This window comes from Felis catus, chromosome B3 (assembly GCF_018350175.1).
Source record: "Felis catus isolate Fca126 chromosome B3, F.catus_Fca126_mat1.0, whole genome shotgun sequence".
NCBI lineage: Eukaryota > Metazoa > Chordata > Mammalia > Carnivora > Felidae > Felis > Felis catus.
Window position 1 is genome coordinate 101,976,315 of NC_058373.1, and position 15,803 is coordinate 101,992,117.

The window sequence follows — 15,803 nt, forward strand, 5'->3', positions numbered from 1 at the left end:
CCCTCTGGATTGTCTAATTGCCCCGACCCTACTCTGAGAGCAACAGTGGGTGGGGTGGGAAAGACCCTTCAATTCTCCCTGGCTCCCAGCTTCCTGGGAAGCCTGATCGTTCTCTGTCTGCTCATAAATTGGCACAGTTGCCTTTCAAAACCATTGATGCTGGCTGGAACTTGTGTCAGAAAGAACCCTATCTGCTCCCTAGTGCTTTTCATATTGATCCATTTTGCCAATTTACTCTGAGAATTTTAAACAATGGAAATGACATCTGCCTATGAATTAGCCAGTAATGGGGAACACAGATTGCAGAGAAAACTTAAATGTATAGCTAATCAAGGAAAACAAATACTTTGGTTTAGCCATTGGTTTCAACTTCCTATCCCACTAAACCACCAACCTAACCTCACTTGTAATCCTGCCCTCCAGCCCCAAGTGCCCCCTGGTGGAGATTCGAAGGAGCAAGGAACTGGCCTGAAGCTTGGGCCACCAGGATCCTTTCCCTACTTACAGATGGAAGAGCTAAGGCACAATGATAAGTTTCCTGCGGTCACATATGAAGACAGTGGCAGTGTTAAAATTCCCAGACCCCCAGAACATATCCCACTGTTGATTTTTCTGCCCCCGCCCCCACTCCCGCCATAGGATTTCACAATTCTCAGTTGTCAGACTTTCCTTTTATTTCTTGTTCCATCTTTTTCATCACTCAATAGACATGTATGAAGTATGCCAGAAGACCATGGCTGGGTATATTATGGGAAATAAAAAAGTCTGCAAGCCAGTGAAAGATGCTCAGGAGCTTCCCAGGATGAGGGATGGGGGAGGTACTGACAGTGAGGGCCCCAACAGAACAGGAGGAGGAGGAGGAGGAGGAGGAGGAGGGGGAGGAGGAGGAGAAGGGGTGGGGAGGATGAGGGACTGGAGCCTGGGGAGATAGGGAGGGTCCAGATGATAAAGGAGGCTTTGTGATTAGAATGCACACAGCATTGTCCTGGGCAGTGATAGCCCCCACAGCAGACATCTCAGCCCTTCTAAGTGGCTAGAGGCTGAGAGTACTGACAGGCACCTGTAGTTGCTGCAGCATGCAGGACAGTACCAGCTCTGGAATCAGACCTTTGTGGGCTCTTGTGTTAGCGAGCTAACCTCCCAAGTCACTTGGCCTCTCTGAGGCTCGCTTGAGAACTGGGCACCTGGCACGATCATGGATTCAGAAGAGGCACTCGCCATGCTGTGGTTTCCATTTCCTTGTAACAAAGCAAAAATGCGCCAAGTTCCAGGTGCCAGGTCTAGGCGCAGGTAGCAGCAGAGCCAAGTCCTGCTCCAGTGAAGTGAAAATCCAACTGGGGGCAAGCGGCAAGCAAATACATAATATATCAGATGTTGGTGATAGCTGTGGACAAAAATAAATAAAGCTGAGGAAAGGGATAGGGCCAGAAAAGTTCTGTTCATATATAATGTCCTTTCTAAAGAGACAGTAGGAGAGCCAGAGATGTGAAGGCAGGGAGAGCACAGCCATGAAAATATCTAGGGACCACCATTGTGGGCAGAGAGAACAGCAGTGCCAAGTCCCTGGGGCAGAAGAAGGCCTGGGATGGAGTGAAGGAAGGAGAGAGCCATACACAGGCAGAGGTTAATATAGGCCAGATCATGTGAGCCCTGAGGGCCATGGCAGGGGCTTGGCTGTTACTCTGATGGGAAGCTGCTGGAGGGTTCTGAGCAGAGGCTGGACAGACTGACTGTGACCAGCTATTTTTAGTTACCAGTTTTCTGCCAGCCGCCCATGTTCACAATGGACTCTCTGCATCTAGCAGACTCAGAGTTTGGTTGAAACCAGGGTGTAACTTACCGCTCTACTGACCCTGATAATCCCAGGAGTCCTCCCAGGGTGGGGGGTGGGGGGGGCGGGGGGAGCCCCACAGCACTGTACATACCTTCTCCTTGTTCTCAGAGTCTCTGTCACCAACGTAACCCTTTGTCCCTTGCAGAATTCCAGCTTCCTGTGACTGAACCTGACATCAACAATAGGCTGGAGTCCTTGTGCCTCAGTATGACCGAGCACGCCCTGGGAGGTGAGTGGGTCCTTCCTGCATTTTATGGCCTGACTGGGAGGACTACCAATCATTTGCTGTCCACACTCTGGCAGTAGCTCAGGAGTAATGGGAAAGATACAGGGGAAGTAGGCAGGGGACAGGGAGAGAGGAGGGCCTCAGAGTACTGTTGGAGCCTCATCAAGCCATACTACACCTAGTACCCACAATGCCCTGCTCCTCCTTTTCTGGGAGGCGGGTCAGGGACCTGGAGACCAAAGCTATCCATCTTTGCTCGGAGCCACCCACCCAGTGCACACTGAGGTTCCACCACAGCAGCTGTCCTAGCCAAACACTGTGAGCTGGAGGAGTCAGAAACACAAGACATGGCTTTTAGTGGCAACATCCCCCCCACCACAGAATTGGATTCTTTCCTTCTCGGCACTAGATCGCCCAGTCTGGTCCAAGCATATCCCAGCTTGCTCTAAAAATAGAATTTTTGAAACAAAATTCCCTGCGTGTTTTTCTGTCTCCCTGTTCCAAACGGCTTCCATGATGCCTGGAGCCCCAAGCAGTCTGAGATGTCCTTCACAGGGTGACAGTGGTGATCTAGTTCAGTGTGCCTATGGGCTGCAGCCCCATAAGGAGCTCCAGAAGCAGCTGCGTTGTCCCACCATTTGTTTGGGCTGAAGCCCTACGTCATCACAAAAACCCCAGGAGGCCTTCAGTGCCCTCCTGGTACTAACCAATTGCCTTACTCCAGCCTGGTTTCCCAGCCAGCCCTAGGGATGTTTGGCAGGCAGAGGAGAGATGTCCACCCCTTCCTGCCAACCTCCGGGAGACTCTGAGTCAGAGAGGCCTCCTGTGACCCTTCCCAATAGCCCTCTCCAGTCAGGATGTGCTCACCCACCCTGGAGATGGGCGGTCAGCACACCTAGAGCCAAAATCTGTGCTCTGGCAGTGGTGGGGAGAAAGGCTGCTGTCAGCTGCTGTTCCCCAAGCTTCGTTCTCCTAACCAGGGGTTTTTGGGTTTTTAGTCCCTGTAAACACAATCTTATCATGACACCAAATATGAAGCCAATAAATGCTCTACATGGAGCAGATTGGAAAGCAAGGACTGCACCCACCTGATCTCAGCTGTGCAAGGCTCTCTATAGCCCAGAGAAAGCCTCCACTCAGTACCAGAAGGGAGCTAGCTGAAGGCCTCCCAGCACTGCTGACTGAACAGACAGTGGGAAGGCACAGCTCCCGATGTGACCTCCCTGGGGTTCCAGGAACCCCATTTGCAAACACTTGGCCACTCCTATCTTAGAAGCTTCACAGCATCATTGGTCCATCCTTGACACCTCTATAGGGGAGGTGCCATGAGCTCCTCTTCTCCAGCTCACCAAGGAGATTGTTCAGCTCACTGATAGCCCCTAATCAGTAATGGGAAACAAACCCAGGGTCCATCAGCAGATGGAAGTGGATGAGTGAAATGTTGTATAGCCAGACAGTGGAATATCATACAGCCTTAAAAAGGAATGAGCTACTGATACATGCTACAATTTGGATGAACCTTGAAAACATTATGCTATATGAAAGAAGTCAGACACAAAAGGCCACACAGTATCTAATTCCATTTAGGAATTTATGAAGTGTCCAGAACAGGCAAATCTATAGAGACAGACAGTATAGATTAGTGGTTGTCAGGGGCTGGAGGGAACTGGGAACGGAGAGTGACTGCTTGATGGGTACCTGATGAAAACGTTCTGGAATTAGATAGTGGTGATGGCTGCACAGCTCTGTGAATATACGAAAAACCTCTGAATTGTACGCTTTAAAAGGGTGAAATTTGTGATATGCAAATTACAAGTCAATTTTTCAAAAAGGGAAGCCTCCCAGACCGTGAGAATTCAGGCCAAGCTCAGCCCACTGCAGGCAGCCCAAGCTCCCCGCCACCCAACAGGAGCTGGCGGGTGAAGAACTCCTGCTGCCTTTGAGAGTCAGCAAGGAGAACTGACCTTCTCCCCCAGGGCTTGATATATCTCAGATAATTGGCATGCTGGAAGCCCTTATCAAACTGCTAAGTGCTAACGTTATCATCATTAGTAGCAAGAGTGCCAAATGCGCTTTATTAAAGGGAGGTTTTCATTGGAAAGGCTTCGTTTTTTAGCCTATTCTTCTATAGTTACAGAAAACCTCTTTGAACTGATTTTTTTTGCTAATGTTTTCATCTTGTTAATCTCCTAAGCCTTTTTATTGCTATGTTTTCCCTCAATAATCCTCTCTGGTGGGAAGCCTCGTAAGCAGTTTCCCGAGCAAAGAATGCAAATTAAGTTCAGGGTGGCCCAACTGGGCACAGTGGCATTGAGCCCTCCCACTATTACGGCACCTCTCTGCTAGCCCACCTCTTCCAGGTGCTGGGGAAGATGACTTTTCTGGGGACAGAATGCCAATGAATTAGTCATTTTACAGGAGGACAAATAATGAGGGAGAGTAAAGCAAAGCAAAAGACGTTCCTCTGCCTGTGTCTCAGGACAGGAAGGGAGGGTGTCCAAGTTCCTGGGATACCACATACTAGGATGGTCCATGGACCCCAGGCCTTGCGGGCCCAACCTTTTGTGCTGACATCTCTGCTCTCAGTGTCCTGCACTAACTGCAGCCCCCCTGTGCCAGTCTGAGCCATTTTTCTCTTTGGCCTTCCCTGTCTGTCTCTGCTTTGCCCTTCCCCTGGCCCCTCCAAAGCACCCAGGAGGTAGTTGCCTCTACCATCTTGGTTTGTGAATATTTAAGGCTTTCATCTGGCTCTGTTGGGCCTGCTCCTGATTGGTGGCCTCAGATATAAAGGAAGACTCAGGCCTGGCTGCTATCTTCCTCCTGCAGAGGGGTTTTATGGGCAGGAACAGCCACAGCTTTACAAAAGCAAGGCTCCTTCAAGCAGGATGAAGTCTGCAGTAAATCCTACCACAAAGAGGAATGCCCAGTCCACTCTCTGATGCTCCAGGATTCATGTTTTCATATGATCCCCTTGCCATTCCTGCTCACCTTCTCTCCTTCCTCCTCCTTGGGACTTATTAACAGCCCCACTTCTAGCAGATATGGAGACTTTGTGCAAATTAGAAAAAGGCTCCACTTTCTCAAGATGCTGTTCTGCCACTTACTTGATATTTGTCATAATAACTATAAAACCTATAATGAATACATGTGAATGGTGCTGCTCAGAGTTATGCAGTGCACAACTTGCACAACTGTAAATGGTGAGTCTGGACTTACCTGTTGGTCATTTCCTGGCAGATGAATGCTATCACCCTTGTAGGATGAGGCGTGGGATTGGAATTCAGTAAAAATGCAGGTTGGGGTTAGGTTAATTAAGATTTTCATGTTTCTAGCTCCCCACTTACACAGCTATGAAGGGTTGGCATTAATGAGTAGACCGGTGAGCCCTGGCAAGAGTATGCCACTCCACTTCTATAGACAAGAGAGTGACCTCTACACAGCCACACATTATGTACACACTTACACAGACTCACTGTTTCTCATGACCCATTACCACTGCAGAACCACCATAAGAGGCTCAGGTTAGGGGCCCTGGTGGCTCCGCTGGTTGAGCGTCCGACTTCGGCACAGGTCATGATCTCACGGTTTGTGAGTTCGAGCCCCGCGTCAGGCTCTGTGCTGACAGCTCAGACCCTGGAGCCTACTTTAGATTCTGTGTCTCCCCTCTCTCTGCCTCTACCCCTCTCTCTCTCTCTCTCTCAAAAATAAATAATGAAACATTTTTTTAAAAATTTAAAAAAAAAAGAGGCTCAGGTGAACACTTGCAGAAGTCAGCAAAAGGTTACTGATTATAAGTTAACATGTGGGGGCCTCTAGGATTGATGACCTGATACCATAAACACTCTCAAAGGTCATTTGCTTTTCTTCTTTAAAATCTCTCCAAAAACTATATGGAACTTTAGGGACACACACAAGTACAAATAAAATTGGGAAGATCTGAGTAAGACCGGTAGATTGTATCAACATCAGTACCTTGGTGGTAATATTATAGTTTTGCAAAATGTTACCATTGGGAGAAACCCAGCAAACCCGGAAACCCGGTACCGTCTCTTAAAACTGTACGTGAACCTACCCATGAGAGGAAGCCAGGCCTGTGCAGTGTACTCAGCATTCCTCCCTATCACTTAGGTCCCACAGCTCTCCCTGAACACTGTGCCACTCACCTCTCACGTGAGTCCTGCCTGCTGCATCTAGATGCTCCTGGTAGACCAGGTTTGTCACATCGTTTAGATCAGGACACACCTACTGATGTTTGGGTATCAGTAAAACCAGGGAGGCCTCCTGCATCCCTCCCCCGGCCTTCATTTCGTGGTCACTGAACACAGCTGCTTCTACCTACGACAGTGGCTAACCCATGCTTCTCTCTGCTCACTGGGTAAGCCCTTGCAGACAATCCCCAGCATGGACCACTACTGGGGTCCTCCTGCCACGAGCCGTGTCCTCTTTTAGGTCAACTGCCAGAGAAACCATTCTAAAATCAGATCTGATTACTCTGCTTATAATGCCCCAATTACCAAGTCCAAGCCCCTGTTCATAGCACACAAGACCCTTATGGCCTCATTCTGGGGTGGGGACTCTCCTATAGTCCCATGTGCACGCAGACAACCGAAAAGGAGCTGGGCGGCCATCAGCTCCCTCTGCAGTCTGTTTCACTCCTAGCCTCTGTCTCTGACATGCACCTCCTCCATGTCATAGCCTGGTTTCACCAACTCTCCATAATGTAGACACGGCCTACCCTCCGTAGCCTCAGCATTCACCCACTTTCACAGGATCTTTCAGTTCCCCGTGCCCACAACCTCTAACGATGGTGCGTACCCCGAATCAGACTCGTGAGGCTGAGAAGCTGGATCATTGTGGGTCAGATGCATACCCCTGGTCTGCTCAGCTGTGACCAGGGCTCAGAGTCATAGCCACCTCATGCCCAGTCTTTCAACAGGGACTCGGTGACACAGAGATGCTGCCAAAGGGGTGTAAGCTGGACAGGCCCACCTGCATGTCCTGCTGCCAGCTCTTCGGCACATCTCCTGCCACTCCTCCATCCCCCCACCCCTCATCCTAGACCTCCATCCAGCCCTCAGCCCCCACCATCTGACAACCAACATCACACGTAAGCGTGAGCTGGACGCCCTGGTCACCCTCTCCCTTTTCTGCCTCCTCCTCTCTTCTGCTACCAGCACCATCTTACACAAGTCATTTTCTTCCTCTGTGAAACTGCCCTTGACTTCCAGGGGCACCTTACATAGCCCTTCCTCCACGTTCCTGCTGTGCCCGGTACATACTCCATCATAGCAGTCATCACTCCTCCATCACTGTGGCTTTACGTGTCTGTCCCGACTAGCATGTGCGAGGACTAGGTCTCTTCACGTGGATTCCCAGGCTCTTTACAGCTCTCGGAAAGATGGCTGTTCTCCAGATGTTGAGTGGGTGGGTGTGTGAACGAGGGAGTGAGCGGATGAGTAAGTTGGGCCCTTACCTGTCTTCGGAGACCAGGAAGGACGTGAAGACACGGTTTTGTTCACCTGTGCCCATCGTGTATTCTCTCTCTCCCAGACGGGGTTGACCGGACCTCCACAATCTAGAAGCTGAAGATGAGAGTGACCGCGCTGGCCGTGAAATCGACTGCTGCGGGTCCAGTGTCAACCATCTTCAGGGTTGCACGGAATCCTCCGAGATCCTTTGCAGCCTTTTTTTCCCCTGGTCCCTCTCCCATTTTGATTTTGTGAGAGCGTAGGTCGTCCTTGTAAACATATCAGTAGACCGGGGAGTGGTAATTTTGTCATTTGTTTCTGTCACGGGATGGCTTGGTGTGCGGGGTGGGGAGGGGGTCTCTAGGGAAGCGAGGGAGCGCAGGTGGCCTCCTGGATGGAAGGAGGGGCAGAAGAGAACAAAAAGAGCACCGCCGTGGAAGAGCCGCGGGAGCCGCGGGAGGGAGGCGGAGGCCTCGGGCCTGGGAGCGCCTCGACGCCGCCTCCGCAGTCAGGCCCCAGGACACAGTCGTGCGGGCCTGCGACCAAAGCAAGACGGCGGCCCGCCCTCCCCGCCGCCCGGATGGGCTTCCCCCGAGGACCCGGCTTGGAGTCGAGCCGCGGGAGAGGGCCGCACGGCACCGGCGGCGGAGGGGGAACAGCCCCTCCGACAAAATTGCAGAGAAACTTTGATTTGTGTATTGTTTACATAACAATTTTAAAGGGTACATAATGTGTAAAGAGTTTGGATAGAACTTCTCTTCATACTATGGTTTTTGTAAAGGATTTGTTGATACGGATTCATTTTTTTTCCTCTATTTTTATAATAGCAGCAGGGTTGTCTCTTACAATGGCTGCGGAGCGGTGCTTGCCGGGAAGGCGAAGGCACGTCACGTGGGCCGAGGCGTCAGTCGTTCCCCCCGCCCCCCGCGGGCGGAGGGGGGAGGCGGCGCGTGCAGGTGGGTTGGCGGGAGAGTATGTGGCTGCGAGGGGTAGAGCACTGGGAAGGTACGAGGGGGACGCACCGTGTGATCAGTTAGTGTTTGTTCGCGGGTCACCAAGAGATTGTAAAAGAATCCTGCGGCCCCTTTCTGGGCTGGATTTGCTTCTCACCCGGAGACCTCTTCCTCCCCACCCTACTGCAAGGTTTCATCCTAGCGCCCCCTGCTTCGCTGCGCGCGCGCGCACACACACACACACACACACACGCGCGCGCGTGGGTTCAAGTTTCCCTGGAGGAAAAATGGCAAGGACCGACTTTTTTCGCCTTGCAAAAGGCCTTAATTCCAGATGATGAGCTCAAAACACCGCTTCTACTGCGGTTGCGCTCAGAAACCCGAAGCTGGGGGCTGCAACCCCCTGGCTCGCTCACTGCTGAGGAACAGGAGGAGAGCAAGGCCCAGCAACAGTGTATAACCGGTCAGTCAGCAAGTGGCAGAGAGGGCCTGCGGGGACATGTGCAGTCCACGCGGCCAGGCCCCCACCGTACCAGGTGGGCAGTGAAGGAAGATGTAGGAAAGGTCAACTGCGTGATGGAAACGTGGTTCTATCCACGTGTACGTCAGGGATTTGCTGTGTTGGCTGATTTATCTACCCAGCCACACACAGAAGGGAGAAAAAACCAGTCCTGACATAGTGAGAGATGAACAAACTATGCTACCACAAAGTAATAGCTCTGTTTCTTAAGGGCAAGAAAGACTACGTTTGGGATTCGATACAATGGAGGGTATTAAAGGAAATCGAAGAGGAGTTGTGCTCTGCACTGGAAAATTGGGTTGTGTAAATGATGGTATGAATGCTCAGCCAGAGGCGAGATCAGGGAGGTGGTATAAGGCCTGTTTATTAAATGGGTGAGTCTGGTGCCATTTCTTTTAGCAAAGTCAGAATCGAAATTGAAGAGATCACACCATGAAAATCGCTGCACTCGCTTACTGTTATTTTTTAAAAAAAGAAAGAAAGGTTAATGAAGTAAATACAGATTTAAAAGGCCTTAATGCAATCTAAACAACTTTCTTTTCCTTTCAAGATTAAAAATGTGCACTAACACAGCCTTGCTTTCTAAGTCTTAAGGTTTAAAAAGGTGGGAGCATCTTAATTGTAGACAGCCTTTAGCGAGTAAAGGGGGCTTGAACCCATGATACCATGCTTTGCATTAAGAAAAGAGACTTCCTCTTGGGTGACTACATTGTAAAGATGCAAATCCATGTGCAGAAAGAGGCAGCATTTTTTAGTTGATTTTTTTTTTAACCAAGTGCCATTAACATTCATCCTCCACACCCCTTTTCTAAACAAACTTAGTGTTACTTGGGGAATGTGTTGGGATGGACGATCACATGTAAGGCAGGAATAGATCAAAAATGTTGAAGGCCAAAGTAAGACCAGAGGGTTTGTGAAAGTGTTTTTGGATGCTGAGGAAGTTAATAAAGAGAAGAAAAAACAATGGTATTACACATCTTGTGGAGAAATGAGAAAGCATTCAGATCTGCTGCAAAACACATATATCCATAAAGACTTGGGTTGTTCAGAAAACAGATTGTAAACACAATCACATTAGCATGAATCCTTTAAAAGGAAGAAGACCTTAAAGTATTTGCAAATCTGGATTTCTATTTATTCCTTCACTGAATATAGAAACAATGGTTATCTGATTATTAGAGATATTATTTTGGATATGTTACTTATTAACTTGCTATGGCTGGTAACCATGATAAAGTCTGTTATTAATAACAACATAATTCTTTTTTTAAAAAAAAGAAAAGCTTATTTTTCATCGACTGTGTATAGATTTATCTACTTAGTTGTGTTTTGCTATTAGTGTTTTTTTTTTTAAGTTGAGTGTTCTGATAAATTTTAGGAGCCTGTCCCCACCTTGTTTTGAGTCCTGTGTTGACTGCAGGTATACAGCTCAATTTTAAAATCCTGAAGCAAAAGAACCTTATTTATAAAAGAATCAAACAGTTGCATGCGTAAGGCTGTGAAGTCCGATATTTAGTAATAAAGCGGCAGTGCCTTTTTTTGTATTTACCCATTGACCCCCAAATGCAACTGTTTTATATTAATAGTAAACATTAAAAATCTCAGAGTAAAATCTATTTCACTACATGTCCTCCCCTCCCCCCTTTTTTCTGATTTAAGCAGTATGTATTTTGGCATCTCTACACTGTCCCAGGGACAGTGGCGGTCTACGATATTGTTACCATGTATGATGTTTTATTGGTGCTTTTTATTCATAGTGGTTTCTTAACCAGAAACAGTAGGAAGACACACATGAACTGTGTACAAGAATTGAAACATTGCTGCTGATATGTGTCTTTTTCCACGTGCTTTTTGAGTTTCACTTTTTAAAGGAGGGCCAGCAAGCAAAACAGATGCTGCTGGGTCTGCCTGCAGAGGGTGGCTGTTTGCACCGAGCTCTCAAATCCTGTGTATTGATGGTCCCTTTTTGGTACTCAGGATTGGAACTACAGCTGGGCCCCCATCTCCCATTCATTTGAAGAGACACTGAGGGAAACAAAGTTTTCTTTTGAGGTGTCACTGGCTGCCTTTTATGGAATGGGAGACTTCTCCGGGTCTGTGTTCTTCTGCACCTCTTGTAGCTACTGCCGGTGCAAGGTTTGTAGATGTGCATTCCCCAGCTAGAACCAGGATCTCACCCAAAGCCCAGGCTGGGGGACTGAGCTGGGCTGAATGCATAGACATGCAACCAGGAGGGCAGCGAGGGGAGGAAAAGCAGGCCGCAGTCTCGGCCCTCTGGAGGTGTCTGCAGCGGGCAACTCCAGCTTGGGTGCAGGGAAACAGCCTGACCAAGGCACTGGGGTGTGCCTCTTACAAGGAGGACCTGCAGAAGGATCATTTGCACATGGGGCTGTGATAACACTAATGTTGATTTTTTTTTTTTTACAAGTCATCAGAGATGTTTGCAAAGTGCGTTTTATTTTTTTTGTAATTCCTTTATCTTTACTTAAAGGTGAATGTGTATTCCTCTGGGAGGAATAGGAAGAAAACAGGAATGTTAATAATGTCAAACAGAAGACTTCCTCCCTTATTAATATATAACCCTCGTGTATTTATGCCTAATGTAAGCTGACTTTTAAAAAGCTTTCTTTTGTTGCATGCCCCGTGCAGGCATCCCTATTGTACATGCATGCCTCCGTCCTGTTTTCCTGTATAAAGTTAGTGAACAAAGAACTATTTTTGCCTAGTTCATGTTGCCAAGCAATGCATATTTTTTAAATTTGTCATATATGGAAATAGCATGTTTGTTACATGTAAAGCTTTACTGATATACAGATATACTAATGTTTGAAGATGCTGTTCTTTGCAAGTGTACAGTTTTCAAATGTTGTTACCAGTGAAACACCCTTGTGGTTTAAACTTGCTACAATGTATTTATTACTCATTTCCTCCATGTAACTAAGAATCATGGCTATATTTCATATCAATGTTATATTGAAAGTGAAGGGAAATGATTAATACAAGGTTTTGTAACACTGGTGTGTGTGTCTTTTTTCCTTTTTGTCAATGTGATCGATTAGAAAACAAACTGAATCTTAGAAATAAGCTAGCAAGGAAGAATGAACATGACATCCCTGTAAACTATCCCACCTGACCGTTCTATGCAAATTATGTCTGCAACTATGAGTTGTTTTTTTTTTTTTTTTACAAAAGAGTAGGGTAGAGAGGTATAAAAATTTATGCAGCTTGATATGTGCCCAGAGTAGCCAATGAATGCATCACCTGACTTGAAGCCATGTTTCTAAATCCAAACCCTATCCTTGTAAATGATACTGCTTATAACTTACTCTCCATCCTCAATGCCTATGAAATCATATTGCAACCCTAAACCATGGCAAGAAGAAACAGCAGCGTCCTTGGAGCCTTGGGGTTTTGACTACACGTGGCTTGAATCTCATTCTAATACCTCTAATTCCAGTATGATATTTGATATAAATTCTAAATAATGCCAGTTAAGGATATGGCTGGAGAGACTAATATGGGTTTGAAATCTCGGGCTGTGTGATAGGCAACAAGTTACTTAACCTCTCTGGTCTTTGGCTTCGTTTGTGTTTTGGCCTAATGATACTCAAAGTTTATATAATTAAACCTGTAATCCAGAGAAGGAGAAGACAAAAGAAAAAATAGGATATAGAGGTTATTACCACCAAACCAAGATTTTTCTGAGGCAACCACAGCTTGATATTGTAACAATGACCACACACTCTTTTTACCAGTCTCAAGCTACTCAACCGAAATGCAAAATCAGGTTTCCCTGGAAACATGTAGAAATGCCTCATAAGCTGAGATATTAAATGATGCTAAATTCCTCTTAAAGTTAAATTCTCATAACTCAAATGAGATACAACTCCCTGTATGACCAGACTCTTCTGAAGGGAAGGGGATAATGTGCAAGAGAAAAGTTGAGCCTCACTTCTGCAATGTGTGAAATGAGAATAAATGTGAAAGGTAGGAGATTAAGAGAAACAGGGCTCAGCATGGTAGCCTGAAAGGAGTTGGCTAGTGCTTTTCTCAGCAAAGCCGTGGCTCTTTGCCATTGAACTTAGTAACAGAACGTTCAATCCTGGAGACATTACTCATAGGGTAGAGCATTTAGGGTGTCCCCTAGCAGTCCTCTCTGCAGAAGAGCCTTAATTCCATTATTAAAGGGGGATGTGTAACACCTCTATAGCATACTGGCTGGGAAGAGGCTGCAATGGGCTTGTGAGAGGACTCCAGAAGGAGCACAGATGGGCACCATCAATTCATGCTCTCTCTGCTAATGAGGAAGGTGCCAAGGGGGTAATACAAGGAGAATCCAAACTCCTGTGAAAGCACCTTGGCTTGGTCCCTGGAACAGTTACTATATTCATCCATGGCCCTGACTCCCTATCAGCCCAAGACTTGGATGTTGAGAGGGGGGCTTAAGGACAGCAAAAATCTCGCCCATGACTAGAACCTAACCCTTCTCTATAAAGATGTGGAGTGGTCAGCGTGCACCTGGCCCACAGAGAAGCACACTATGGCAGCTTGTACTTCATCTATTTCCCCTTTTCCAGTGGGCAATGCTAGCACATCACTCCAGCACACCTGACAGATATCCCTCCACCGTCTTCCACAAACACTTCTATTTTCTATTTTCCATCCATACCTCACAATCCATACCCAAAAACCACCTCTTCCCTGAGCACTTCAGCCTCTGGATTGTCAACAGTAGCTCTAGCATGCCCTAGCTCACTGTGTCTCAAACCATCTGTGAATTACAGTTGTAGTGGTGGCTATTTACTTCTAATCCACATAGCCCAATTCTTTTGTAAAATACAATAAGAAAGTTTTTTAATCACAAGCCCTGTCTCGTACTAGACTCGACAAAATTATTCTGTCAAATTGCTATAAAAAGTAGCCCTGTTCTGGCTCCCTGAGCTCTAGGGTCAGTCTGCAAAATCAGTCTGGGATATTGCCCTCAGGGTGAGATGATGGAAACCCTAATGCCAACATCTCCCCTCACCCAGGTCAACAATGCCCACAATACAGTAGAGAAGTGCCTATCAGGTGCAAGGAAAGCCTGGAAGTGGGCTGAAGAACACAAGGACTTTGTTCCCTAGTCATTTCTAAGAGCTGAAAACAAAATATTTGAGAAAGGGGATGTGTTGGAAGGAAAGGAAGAGGAAAATCCAGAAGGTAATGGGACTGGTTATGGGAGGTGAGAGCCTGAACCTGAAGTCTCTGGAAATGGGTCAAGCAATAGAGCACTATTTCCAGAGCATCCCTGAGATGTGTCTTCTCACTTCCCACACTCAGTTTCTGGCACAGATGGATTGAGAATGGAGGGTGGCTCCTCTGTGTGTGTGCATCTATCTACACATTTAGGATACAAGTACATGAAGTAGGAAATGCGGGTGCCTAGGGAATTGGAGATCTTTGGCAAACTTAAGAACGACCTTACAAACGTTGCTGAGGAGCTCCACTGGAGTGAATGGTCTTTCACAGTATCCTCCCATGTAACAACCTGGCCCAAGGTCTCCATCTGACCAGCTTTGCCCATGGGGCTCTTGCACACAGATATGGACCTCTCTGTGATGTAAACTTGGGAAGTCAGTGTCTGAGAATTTCCTCCATGGAATATTTTTCACTCTTAAGTGGTTTCTACTTCAATTTTTAAAACTGACGGAGAAGCATTTTGGCAACCTTATAAAGCTCAGACTTTATAAAAAGACAGCTTTGTGTTTACGCTTGACTCAGAATGCATGTTTTTAAATAGTGTGTTCCACAGTTTTTTGAAGTTCTTTTTTTTTTTTTTTAAGTCCTATCCAGGAGAAACAAAATCAGAGCTTTGGTGAGTGAAATGGTCCCATCAGAGCTGTTGGATCCCAAGACGGCAGAGAGGTTCCAGTTTAAATCCTCCTGTGGGGGGCCACACCCAGGACTAGGTGCCCCTGTTTGTGCCAACATCCTTAGGAGACAGTTCCAGTTTTCCATGCCATAAAATTCTAACAGGCTCCAGAGTGAAGTCAGATGAAACTACAAAACCCCGAAGTCGAATCTGTCCAATCAGGATCTGTCCATCTGATCTGTCGAATCTGTCCAGTCCAACCATAATGCTTTCCATTATACACACCCCAGCTCTGTTCACTGGGAAAAAGCTATTCATGGATTTCCTGTACTTGTACCAGACTGAGTCCCTTTCAGCATTGACCTACGACCCTGTTACTCATCCAAGATGGAATATGTGCAAAGTCAGCAAACTGCAAATGAGAGAAATAAAATCTATACATGACATATTTCCCCCATCCATCACCAAATGTATACATCCAAACCCTGGACAGAGAGCATACACCCTGCATGTCTCATCCCATCCCTGTGCTCTGAGGTCCAGATTGCTTCATCTACTAACCTACTCCACTGTCCTGTCCTAAGACACAGAACCCAAGCCCTTGTTCACCCGAAGTTCACTGCATTTAGCCAGGTGTGCTTCCAAAGTGTCATGTCTAACTCATCCCCCACTGAAATGATTTAAGGGGCTGGCCCCAGGTTTGCTGTCTTCCTCCTACAACAGGACTTCCTGAGGGCTGGGTGCTGACCAGCTGGATGTCTGAAGACAGAGGATGCCTTGAAAGACACAAGTGCCTAGTTCCTTCTGGAACAGGTAGGTGAAGTTCAATTACAGTGAGGCCTCTTCCCTGTGCCCACATGAGAAAAACTGAGATGCCTCAACAGGCCATCTGGGGGGGCAGGGTCCCTGTCCCTATTAGTCTCTTAGCCTGAATGATATAATCTCATGGAC

At 47.2% G+C, this 15,803-nt stretch overlaps 1 protein-coding gene and 1 long non-coding RNA gene across 6 annotated transcripts in view; one reads left to right on the plus strand and one right to left on the minus strand.

Annotated features, from left to right (window-relative positions):
• The window catches only part of SAMD4A (sterile alpha motif domain containing 4A), a 215,714-nt gene extending 203,699 nt beyond the window's left edge, over positions 1-12,015 (plus strand). For all 5 annotated transcript variants that reach the window (XM_023255700.2, XM_023255702.2, XM_023255701.2 and 2 more), the window contains 2 exons: positions 1,980-2,063; positions 7,611-12,015. In XM_023255700.2, coding sequence (XP_023111468.1) covers positions 1,980-2,063; positions 7,611-7,639 — 113 coding nt within the window. In that variant the 3' untranslated portion in view covers positions 7,640-12,015. The remainder of the gene's footprint in view (positions 1-1,979; positions 2,064-7,610) is intronic.
• Positions 653-7,613, minus strand: LOC123386090. Its single transcript, XR_006599606.1, has 2 exons — positions 1,841-7,613; positions 653-1,384 (listed from the first exon to the last, which is right to left on the minus strand). It is a non-coding gene; the product is annotated as an uncharacterized LOC123386090 (long non-coding RNA).
• Positions 12,016-15,803: the final 3,788 nt, after the last annotated feature.